Raw genomic sequence first — 12,473 nt, 5'->3', positions numbered from 1 at the left:
CCTTTTTTTTCCTTATAATTTACTAAAACCACTTCCTTACATTCAGAAGGTGAGAAAAGTGTTCCTGTATTTGAAAATGCAGAAGACTCTCACTCTGGACTGCAGTTTGTGGTCCAACGAACTTATTTTGTTTTTTGAAGGTTCTGTGGTGAGACATTTCAGAAATAAACATTTATTCGGTATAGTCCACCTTTTTCACAAACATGCTACCGCCCTAAAGCAAATGATGCCATTACTTTCTGTTTAAAATACTGTATTAAGTCCTCATTAAAGGTTTCGATTGCTCTTAGAAATGGAATTTGACCTGGATAAAGCACTGGAAGAAGTACCTATCCATATAGAAGACCCTCCAGTCCTTTCCAGCAGACCGGATAAACGAACTTCTGGATTCATCTCAGAGCTGCCATCCGAGGAAGGGAGAAAACTGGAGCACTTTACAAAATTAAGGCCTAAAAGGAATAAAAAACAACAGCCCAGCCAAGCATCAGTGAGTGACAATTAAGATTGCTGAGGATCTAAGTACTTGGCTGTTTCTTACAATAAAGACTAAATCCCACTTTTGCCATCCCCAAGCACTCAAAAAGCATGTCAGCCCCCCACCCTCCCCCAATTATCAGATTGTCTTTAAAATCTTGAGATTTAAAAATATATTTTTTCTTTGCCTCTGTTTTTTTTTAGCTTTTAGGGTGCACTCAGGTTACCTTTTCAAGCTTTTCTCTGTAACATGAGGGATAAAATCTTATTTTGATTTTTAAGTGAAAGCTGAGATTCTCACATAATCACATTATTCCAGGAAAAACACTAAATATCATGAGACTTGGTGACACTGAAATCCTTCTTTTTCTGCACAAAGCCTGAGTAAACTGGCATGTATTCCTGTCTCCAGCAGCTCTCAGTAGAACCATTCCATAACCTCTGCAGCCACTTATGACCCCGTACTCAAGACGGAGGTTGAGCCAGTGGATCTGAATAACCACAGATCATGCTCTGTGGCATTGCCCGCACCTAAAAATACAACCTACTTCACTGCTGCAGATAGAGCTCCTGTGGAGCACAGTTAAACACACACATGGGGTCTCTGTGGGTCTTTTTGCTCAGTAAACAATCCCAGTTCTGCTTTTTCTCCGGCATGTGCCTCTACAGACAGAATTTGCATCTAAAGCTGTACAGCTAGATCCTTGAGGAGGGCAGAGATGGTGTTATACCACTTGTTAGCACCCCTTATTCAAGAGGCAGCCCATGGGGCAATTTGGCCCCTGCTGCAACTTGGAGCCGACTCATTACTGCTCCAAATTATACTAGCTGGTAACAGGCTCCTAGAGACCCTTCCGCTGGTCTGGGATTGCCAGAGCAGAAATCACAGTGGCCAAATACTCCCTATGCTGGGAAGGGCCAAGAGTGAATAGTGTAGAGTTTTATGCCACTCAGGAGTTCCCCTGTGCCAAAAGAAACCCCAGCCAGCTGTTTGGATCATTTTTAAGCCAGCTTGCCATCTCTTCTGCACTGACAGAGGGGACAGAGACTTAGCTGGCCCTTCGACTGTAGTACACTACAGCCTTGTTTTTCCAAATCTGTCATACTAAACTGAGTCATATTCTCCCACTTGCTAAACTTCCGCCAGTCGTCTCAACTTATTTAATGTGTCCTGTGACATCCGGGTAATTGAGGTCATCTGGTACTGAGACTATACCTGCTGTTATGGAAAACTAAGCACAGACACTATTTCCAGGCAGAGTCAAGTTCCATTATCTTCTGCTTCCATACAGTCATATGTTTTCAGAATTGGAGGACCCTGCTGTCTAGTCGAGGGGGGAAGGGGAGAAGGATGGATTGGGGTTTTTTAGTGCAGTGTTACCTAGCAGGGAAATGTGAAATGCAGCATAGATAGTATCTTGTATTTGAAAAGCTTTGATCACTGTGTATGAAGAACAAGAAAATGTTATTCCTTATGTCAATGCAGTATTTCTGGGAACAGTGACTACATTTGGATGACAAGGCATTTGTTTTTTCGTACTTGCACAAACTCAAGGTGACCGGCAAAAGAGGAGGGGATGCTTTGTTGCCATTATTTATTATTTTATGCTGTTTATTGGAGGGAGGGAAGGAACACATCTTGAGATTTAAAAATATATTTTTTCTTTGCCTCTGTTTCTTTTTAACCTTTAGGGTGCACTCAGGTTACCTTTTCAAGCTTTTCTCTGTAACATGAGGGATAAAATCTTATTTTGATTTTTAAATGAAAGCTGAGATTCTCACACAATCACATTATTCCAGGAAAAACACTAAATATCGTGAGACTTGGTGACACTGAAATCCTTCTTTTTCTGCACAAAGCCTGAGTAAACTGGCATGTATTCCTGTCTCCAGCAGCTCTCAGTAGAACCATTCCATAACCTCTGCAGCCACTTTCAGGTGTTCTTAAAGAAAAGTGTGGCTTTCTGTTTCCTGCTTGATTTACCCCAGTTATATCAGGAGTGTCAGGTCTGCGTTTCTCTGGTTTTACTAGAAGAATCTGAAGCCTCGTGTGTGTAAGCAGTCCCTCCCCCTTACCTGAAAGGGGGTGAGTGCTAAATTTTTTCACAAAAACTTCTTTTCTCCCAAGTTCTTCTGAGGTATTGTAGCTATAGGTATTAACAAAGAACAAGCCAACAAGTCTAGACCACTTTCTCTGCTGAACGTACTTTACATATTGGATGCAATTTTCTCAGCATTAGATGAGTAAAGTATAAAATATGCAGAAATCAATGTATTATTGCAGTATTGAACAATAACTGGCATTATAGTATGCATCTGTAAAATCGTTCTGTGCCTTGGTTATTTTGATGGTGATTAGGCCCTGTGGTTTGTACATTGTTAGTGATCCAGTCAGTGTATTCAGTGGAATTTTAGTTGTTGGGGCATGCCTTCAGACACGACAGATGGACATGCAATTAGGGTATCCTATGTCTTCAGACATGACCAATGGACACACAGGAATACATGGAGACTGGAGTCTTCAGTTACAGTTGTGTGTTTATTGTAGCAGAAGCTCAACTACACCCTGCAAAAGCATAGCTGTACCACACTCGTTCGCTCCCCCACATCCTGAGAACTGAGCATCGAAATCCTTTTGCATTTCCCCTCCCTAGGTGGGCAGTTCTGGTCTTGGTCTTGGCCCAATAATTGCCTTCTAATTTCCCTGCTAAATCCTCTGCCTCTGTTTATGTTTACCTCTGCTGTGACTTTTGTTGCCATATAACGAGCTGTTTTGAGCACTTGACTGTCGTCAGTGTACACCTGCAGGCTTGTGGTTTTGGGGGTTTTCGTGTGCGTCTTCTGCTGGCAGTTTACCAGACAGACTCAATGTCAGATAGAGTCAGCCCCCCATATTAATTACCTCTTTTTTAGAATGTTACATCCCTGCCTCCTTCAGGAAACGCTCTTGGCTGTGATACTTAAATATTTGTTCTTATTCTCTGGAGAGTTTCAGTTCCAACATTAAATGGATTCTGACTTCTCTTGAAGTCAATATCAAGATTTTTTTGACTGATGAGATAAATATTTACATCCAGAGACAATAAAAATTGATGATGTCCAAAAACAGTTCTCAGTATATGTATTGTTGCATACATTCTGACATTTCCAATTAGACAAATTCTTCTCGGAAAAAGAACTGTCATCACTGTGCTACTTTGAAAAAGATGCTTCCTTTATTAAAAAAGAACACATTCTGTTTTAAGTGGAAACAATGCAATTTTACCAAAAGGACTTATATTTTCAACTGAGGAATACAGTGCCACAGCAGAGGTATATAAGTGCTCTAGTTACTGTCTTTGTAATCTAATAAGGTGAACAATAAACTCATCACATGACTCAGCAACTCAGGAACCAGAACGTTTCATGTACATATCAATACATTAGTTCATATTCAGGCTGCTGTCTTATTTGTCTTAATAAGGAAGGGTTTGATATTAACAGTAATTGTTCTCTCATACCCGTAAGAGGAGAATCTGTCCTGGCCTCTTAGAAGCACAGAACCTGGATCTCAGGTGCAGAGGGGCTAAGGTGCCACCTTTGTGCCACCTTTTATATTTTCCAGATTTGGGGGCTGGAGCATTCCCTGATGTAATTTAGACCTCCTAGGGAGACCACTTCCTCGCGCTGCCTTGTGGGTGGTGACACTGCCAAGAACACACCCTATACTGGGGCTGTTGCAGGGTCGTCTTTAGAGCCATCTAAAGAGGCTTTATGCAGTGTTTAAATTGGGGAGATTCTCCCCCTCCTGGATATGGAACTTTGGCAGCAGAAAGGGATTAGGGAAGAGCAGCATACAGAGGCCAGGCCAGGGAGAGAATCCCTCCCATAATATTTAGTGTGTTTCATCTTCAGAGAGGTGTACAAACATTAACTGAACTGTACAATACTCCAGTGAGAGAGTCACCCAGGTTGGATAATCTTTCTCTTTTGTCTTTGGCTTTAAGGTCTACTTTTCAAAGGCACAAAGGGGAGTTAGACCTCAGCTCTCAATGAAAGTCAGTGCTGGGTGCCTAACGTTAGTCACCTAAATCTGGCACTCAGTTTGGAAGTTTTGGCCTAAAGTGCCTTGCCTAAGGCCACGGAGGCAGTCTGTTAGAGGCATAATTAGTACACTAGAGTTCTGGCTCCTAATTTTGTGTTCAGACCATTAGAACTCACACCTCTCTCTAAACCAGGTGAACAACCGCTGACAGAGATTCTGTCTCTGCCGGTAGCTACAGTAAATACACAAATCAGGAGTTCCATTTTGAAAAACTGCTAACAAAAAAGTGTGCTTGAATACTAAATAACTGCTCTTTTTATACCATTTAAAGGCATTTGAGCTTTGGCCTTGTTGGAATTATTAATAATATGTGAAATTATTCATGTGGGAAACCACCAGACACTCATTTAACCATAAATGTCTTTATTAAATCCAAAGGCCAAATGATATCTGTACAATTGCTCTAAACATGCCTGAAAAGCAACTTACTACATCCAAACACTAACAAAACATGTAAGTTTTTGATCAAGATATTTACAAATGAGCTAAACCCAGGGGTGCTTAGATCCACAATGGTTGGCTTTCAACATGGTCAGGCAGGTATTAGCAATGAACCCTTTAAGAGTTTTACTTTTTCATACCCTTGAACAAACAAGTGATGTCATTGCCAATGACTGACTTGAGCTAAAAACCAATTGGAGACAGTTCACCCTTATTTTCAGCCTTAATTCAGGGGAGATTTACAACCTTCTTTCTTCCCAAGGCCTTTCCTCCCCTCCTTCTTGCTGTCTCAGTTTTTTCTATTGCACTTGAGCTCACAAAGGTTTTAATTCTGGTGTATGGATTGGGAAGGGCCAGGTTGGCTCATTCTAGTTCTTAAGACTGGTTCTCTTAAGACCATCTGCAATCACCCATATTGGTCAGAGGCCTTCTTTTTAGAAACTTGCCCGTATCTCGTTAGTTAATCTTTTGAACCAGACAACCTCACTTCTTCATTCCTTATGGCCTTATAATTTATTATTTTCAAGGCCTTCCTTCTTGTGAGTCGGGGCCTTTCTTTAAAACTTATATTATATTTCCATAACCACTGTTAAGATAACTCTATTCTTTAATTTCATATTTATCCTCGTGCCTTACAGCATCTTTGAAAAGTGAGATTTCTTACTGCCATGCTGTGTTGCTTATGTTACATTTGTTTTATCAGGTGTGTGGGGCAACACCTCAGGAAGGAGAACAGAATGGTCTCATGGGTAGAGTGGATGAAGGTGTTGATGAATTTTTCACCAAGAAAGTGACAAAAATGGATTCAAAGTAAGTTCAGATCCTCTAATGAGTCAAAGTAAAGACCATGCTTTCTTACTGATAGTTTGTGAGGGTAGAATATTTATAGTTAATACATTGTATTTGACATCTTTTTCTAATATTCAGGTCTCCAATTTGCATAGCTACTGTCAAAACCAGACTATATCATAATAGCCCAGTATATCAGTGAATTTGATTACTCATTTTAAAAAGCTTACTTTGAAATAAATTGCTTTTAATAAACACTATGAACCAGATTATCATCTGATGTATGTTAGCATAGCTCCACTGACTTCTTCATACTCTTCAATGACTTCACTTATTATGACATCACTGGAGCTATACAAATTCACACTGGCTCAGGCTCTGGCCCTGAATTTTTAATGTGTGTTTATTTAAGACATGAGGAAGTGATTTATGTTTATTGATGCATATAAATTAAACACTTGCTTTACAAAATTGCAATGTTCTGTGTTTATGTGTATGACTTAATCTGAAAGGTCTGCCTTCTACATCTCACCTAGCAAGAAATCCAGCCTACAGTAGTGTAAACTAGATGGATATTTTATAGAGCCAACAGTAAGATGTTCTGATTTCCTTAGTGTGAATGTACAAACAAAAGCTAGTTCGAGACTACCTAAAATGACCTGTTATTTGCTATATTTGACATTAAGTAAATAAAAGTAAAATGTTTAAGTAAATAGTAAGTGTAAATTGGTAAATGGCTGGAGGAGAGAGGGAAAGGAAGTGTTAAAATTAAGTGTGAATGATAAATAAAAAAAAATGACAAGCAGATGGCAGTAATTCACGATTGCAAATATGAAACTATACATGACATCCAGTAAGTAATTGTGAAATCATGTTAGCTAAAAAAAGAAATGTTTTGAAAAATGCTATCCGCAGTAATTATGGGATTTTTATACAAATTATATACACCTTTCAAGTTTTCTTGTGTTACCAGTGATTTCGTTTTATAGGGGGCAGCAGCATATCAGTATTTTACAGTTTTTCAGGGCAAGCATATGTTGCCACCTGAAGTACCATTCTCCCAGAAAAGCAGTGAATTGAGTAGGTTTGGGAGCATGGCTGATCAGAACTGCACTGGTTGTTGGTGCAGAGTTCTGGAGTTCTAAAAGGGGCAGTTTCCCAAAAGCTGTATTTTGTCCAGTACCTGGGTCATGATGCAGTAGCTACAAGCTATTCGTTGGGGTGAGGATATCCTTAAAAGAGTAGACACATTGAAATTATGCTTGGAGGAATGTCTGAATTAGAGCCACTCTGGTGCGACTTGCAGTTTAGGGGTAGGAGTAGTCAGGCCAGAGATACCCCTAAAAATAGATGAATGAAATGTGTGTCCTAAGTGGCTGACCTGCCTCCGTGGCACAATGAGTAATGCTAGCCCTACAGTTTTTAGTGACTTTAATGGCGTTTGGCCAATAGCATCAATCATAGTAACTAATCTCTAATTTATAAGCAGTGGATAATAACTGGGCACAGAGCAACTTCCTGATGATGCAAACGGTTAGCTTTGCCCAAGAGAAATCTTTGAAACTATTAAAAACAGGTATTTTTCCAGGAAAAAAATAAAGAACAATGAACATTTGTCTGTTTTATTAGGAGATCGTCAATGAAACGTTCAGACACCAATGAGTCCAGTGAAGTGGGTGATGAAAGGAAAAAAAGAGATTCTCGGAAAAGTGGATTTCTCAACTTAATCAAATCTCGATCCAAATCTGAACGTCCTCAGACTGTATTGGTGGCAGAAGAGCCCTCGTCACCCAAGGGTGCTGTCAAAAGTCCAGCTGTGGACACTACTAAGAAGGAGCTAAAATCAGCTGAACAGAACGGCAGCACAGAGCGAGCCGAGGAACTAAAAACACCAGACTCTCTAGAGGAGATACAACCAGAGGATGCTGCAAGAGCGGAGAAGGGTGATAACAAAGGCAGCCCACAGGGAGGGCGTAGGTATGGGGTGCAAGTGATGGGCAGTGGACTCCTAGCAGAAATGAAAGCCAAGCAGGAAAGGAGAGCAGCTTCTTCACAGAAGGTGAGGGTGAGATATTTTTGATTCGTGGTGACTCTAGTTGATAAAAGTAGGAAAGAACTGCACCCCATAAAGGCACACAAGGGTAAGAGGTTAACATTTAACATATCAGCTATGTTATATAGAAAGACAAGGTGGGTGAGATAACAACTTTTATTGGACCAGTTGCTGTTGGTGAGAAAGATAAGCGTTTGGGCTCACACAGAGCTCTTCTTCAGGTCTCATATGTTATATGTGACGGGTGACTCACTAGCACGTAAACGAAATCTGTATCATAGAATTAAAGCTGGGAAAGATCAGTTAGTCCCTATCCCCTGCCCATGCAGGATTGTTTCCTGCAGTCAGGAGTGAGTTTACGAGTTAGCCAGCAGTGTCATTGTATAGCTTCCTATACGTGTGTCCCATATAAACCTAGTTTTGTCACTGAGCACAATAGTCTTAAAACTTCCTTTCTTCTTAGGATTTAAACTATAATGCATTGAACACTCTTCTTAGCCTGTAGGCATTCCTGTAGCACTAATAGCCAAGGGCTATTAAAGGAACACTCAAATTAAAAATCTTATATTTTTTTTTACAAAAGAAATTTCCTTTCCCATCTAGGGCCAGGTCCTGCCATCCTGGCTCCTATTGAGTAGTACAGTAAACCTTTATATAACACCCTAGTTACGTTCCTAGAAAACCGTGTGTAATATAAAAACATGTTATATGAACTGAAGACTGAATGGGAAAAATAGGGTTAAGTTCCCAGACATCACAAAGTTGTACATGTTGGAGGGTGCTCAAGGCAGAGGGTTGGGGTGCGGAGGAAGCTCGGGGTGCCGGATCCAGGGGGCACTCACCTTGGGCGCCTCCCCACAAGCAGCTCCCTTTGCCTACTGTTCCTGGTGGATGCGCAGCTAGGAGACTCCGTGTGCTGCCCCCATCCCTCCCCGAGCGCTGACTGTGGGGGTGGCACCGGTGGGCAAAGGCAGCATGCAGAGCTGCCTGGCCACGCCTCCACCTCTGCCAGGAACAGCAGACATGGGGAGCCAACTGAGGTGAACGCCCTCTGGATCTGGCACCCCGAGCACCCTCCCACGACCAAACTCCCTCCCATGAGCGCGCACACTGTATAAGAATAGTGCGCGCAACATAAAACTGGGGCACTAAAGGAAAACTGTTATGTCAAAAATGCGTTGTATCAATGTGCTTTATATAAGGGTTTATTGTACTGTGACTAGTTCCATTGATTTCTGAGGGACTGTTTGAGGAGCAGGGGCGGCTCTAGCATTTTTGCCGCCCCAAGCACAGCAGTCAGGCAGCCTTCGGCAGCTTGCCTGCGGGAGGTCCCCGGTCTCGCGGATTCGGCAGCTTGCCTGCAGGAGGTCCACCGGTCCCACGGCTTCGGTATACCCACCGCCGAATCAGCGGGACCCGTGGACCTCCCTCAGGTAAGCCGCCGAAGGCAGCCCGACTGCCACCCTCGCAGGGACCGGCAGGGCGCCACCCACAGCTTGCCGCCCCAGGCACGTGCTTGGAGCGCTGGTTGAGGAGTAAGGTACTATAGAATGTGAGTCAGAGTTCTGGCCCTTAACCTTTCATAACCCACGGTGCTATTAGTTAATTGTTCAATTCAACAATGTGCTTGGTGCTGTTGAAAACAGAATCCTTGCTTCAGTGGTTTTATAATCTAAAGATTATAGTCGTGGAATATCAGCATGTTGTAATTTTTTTTTTAATTGTTAGGTAACAGCACTTCTTGTGTCAGTGGGTTAACACAGATAGCATTGGTTGAAAAGTTGAACAAAGAGTAGGTCATCACCTTTTGTACTAACATTTTTATTTACTTTCAACTATGCTGCTTCTTTACTCTTTGTATTTCTCTCAGCTTGGAAAAGAAAATAGACTACTCAGTTTGTTTGTAATTAATTTGTAGTTTCCATTCACTTGCCCAATGGTGTAAATACTGCTGGGAGACGTTGTGGAGTAGGAGGGAATATTTAAATTGGAATTTTCAAACAAAAATAAATGCTGAAACTTTTTTATTGGTCTTAGGTGTTTGTAAAAGCTAGGGTTTTACCCACCTTTACATTTTGTATGTCTACACTGCAAATAAAAACCTGTGACTAGCCTCTGCCAGCTGACTAGGACTTCCAGGGGTTGGGCTACAGGCTGTCTCTTTGCAATGTAAACTTCCTGGAGCTCTGGGATCATCCCACCTAGAGCCCAGGCGCCAGCCCATGAACTTGAAATCCACACTGTAATTTAAACAGCCCCTTAGCCCGAGTCCTGCGAGCCTGAGTCAGCTGGCATAGGATGAACACAGGTGTCTAATTGCAGTGTAGACATAACCCGTAGGGCCATTTTTGACCTGGCAACGTGTTTTTTTAAAGTGGTGGTCAGAAAGCTGAATTAAAATAGGATTTCTGTACAAAAAAAAGAAATTCAGTTATCTTTGTTTAAGATTAATGTCTTCGTACTGTGTTGCACAAAAAAGGAATGGTTAATGTTCAGAAGGTTAATGTTCATGTACATCATGCAGGGTTGAAATATATAATAGCTTTGTTTTCATTTTGACCAAAAGTTGAATACTCAGAGTAATCCAGGAGATCTCTACTAGTTTTGTTATGGGAGAATTCTGTCTTTCATTTTTATTCATAACTTAAGTGATGGATCACCAGTTCCCTTAAAGTTTTCAGATTTATCAGGATTCTGATGTTAGTGAATTAAATTTTTCTTAAAGATACAGATGGTTTTTTAAATTCAGATCTATCCTAAGTAAAAACAAAGCCATAAGGAATTTACTACTTTATTCATGACCTTCTACAGTCTTATTACAGTTACAAATGATGAGCAGGTGCACAGTAGATGAAAAGATGGCAAAAGCTTTTTTGTTTTCTTTTGCTGTGAATTTTGATGTGTGAATTGGCACTAATACCACAAGATAAATGAGTTGGAATCAGTGTTTTTTCCAGATTTTCTCCAGATATAAAGATCATCTAGCTCCATCTAGTGTTTGCAGAACTGAATATTTAAATATATTTTAGCAAGATATGCAGGCAACCAAGCTCCTTAACAACCCTGTTTATTTATCAAGGCTTTTATTAGAATTCTTGCATTCTCAGGTGCAAGTGCTACATTTCCCTGTCTTGCCCTTCTTTTTTATGGAGCCAAATAAATATTTGTGTGTGTAGTGCAATATATATTTTACATATGACATATTCATGTAATTAGTCATGGACAGACCTAGATTGCAGCGAGACTAGCATAGCTCTGGTGCAAATGATACTTCATATATTTGTCAGCCCCTTCTAGCAAGCGCCAGACAGACACTGTTGATTTGGTCAACTTAATGTACCCTCTCTACACACATGCACATGATACATCATTTGAAAGATTATTGTGTCTACTTTAATATGAGCTCTAATGTGGACCTGTCAAGTGGTGCTGTTACCATAGAAACGGTGATAAACAATGAGACCACCAACACGTTAAAATGACCACTTGGAAATATTTGCATTTGTTTCAGTTAGTTTAATGAATCTATGTATTATTTCAAGACATAAAAGTGGATTTCTTTGTGAACTCAAAACATCAATCTAAAGGGTAAAACAAAATCTAATAATACATTTAACAGTGTTATGCACAATTTTTTTTACTTCATCAATACTTGCAAAGGAAAATTCACAATCCATGGTGAAAAAGCAAATTATATTCTCGAACACAAATTAATTTTCTTCACAAATTTGGTGAGTTTTTTTCAATTTAAAGAGAGAGAGAGACAAACAGAGCACATTGACAGAAGAAGAATGTGGCTTGGGGGAGAATTTAGTCAAAATAAACCATGGATCAAGAGAACTAGGAGTGGAAAATGAACCTGGATCTCTTATATAATGCTACAAAGCACAACATTTCTACATCAGTGGGCTGGCTTTCGCTTTTATTTTGAATGACCTTTTAGCTTATATGGGATTTGTGCACTTGGAACCAATCCATGGTTAGACCTGCTCTACGCACAATTTTTGAACCAATTTAACTATTTCGGCCAGGGAGTGAATTTATACTGATATAGTTGCAGTGTAAAACCCCCTATTGTGAATGCAATACTGTTGCATTCACAGTATTGTTTGTAATGTTATAGCGTATCCTCACTAAGGGATTGTGCTGCTCTAACTAGATCAGTTTCTAAACCAAAAACTTCGTGTTGGCAAGCCCTCTGTGGAAATGTGGGGAAATGCAATGACCATGCCGGTTCTTAAATAGGTGTAGTAAACGTTGAATAATTCCAGTCCTTTGTATACAATATATGAGAGACACTTCCTCATTAAAATGTTTTGGGAGCCATTAGAGCATCAGCAAAATGGAAGCACCAATTAATCCATGAAGTCCACTGTACTGTCCTTTATAGCTCTCTTAAGCAGCCAAGTCTACCATGATACCTGTGGTAAGTTGTACCTGACAATGGCTAGACAGGGTGGCCTTCAGGGATAACTGATATTAATAGTTTTTGTTTATTTATTTATACCTAAAATACTGTGGTTTGTTTTGTTTTTACTTTAAACCCACTAATTTTCATATAGCTAGTATAAGCCTCCCTATCTGTTCTTATCACTGTTACCCTTGTCTTCCTTCCTCTGTTTTCCTCTTATG

General features: G+C 40.4%; 1 protein-coding gene across 4 annotated transcripts in view; it reads left to right on the top strand.

Annotated features, from left to right (window-relative positions):
* The window catches only part of CARMIL1 (capping protein regulator and myosin 1 linker 1), a 262,324-nt gene that overhangs the window by 232,694 nt on the left and 17,157 nt on the right, over nt 1–12,473 (top strand). For 2 of the 4 annotated variants that reach the window (XM_045005542.1, XM_045005540.1), the window contains exons 31-33: nt 291–487; nt 5,703–5,809; nt 7,418–7,847. In XM_045005542.1, coding sequence (XP_044861477.1) covers nt 291–487; nt 5,703–5,809; nt 7,418–7,847 — 734 coding nt within the window. Of the gene's footprint in view, nt 1–290; nt 488–5,702; nt 5,810–7,417; nt 7,854–12,473 lie in introns of all 4 variants that reach the window. The other 2 variants (XM_045005539.1, XM_045005541.1) reach the window with 1 other exon arrangement.

Source organism: Mauremys mutica, chromosome 2, assembly GCF_020497125.1.
Source record: "Mauremys mutica isolate MM-2020 ecotype Southern chromosome 2, ASM2049712v1, whole genome shotgun sequence".
NCBI classification, from domain to species: domain Eukaryota; kingdom Metazoa; phylum Chordata; order Testudines; family Geoemydidae; genus Mauremys; species Mauremys mutica.
This window is presented reverse-complemented; position numbering and strand designations above follow the sequence as displayed.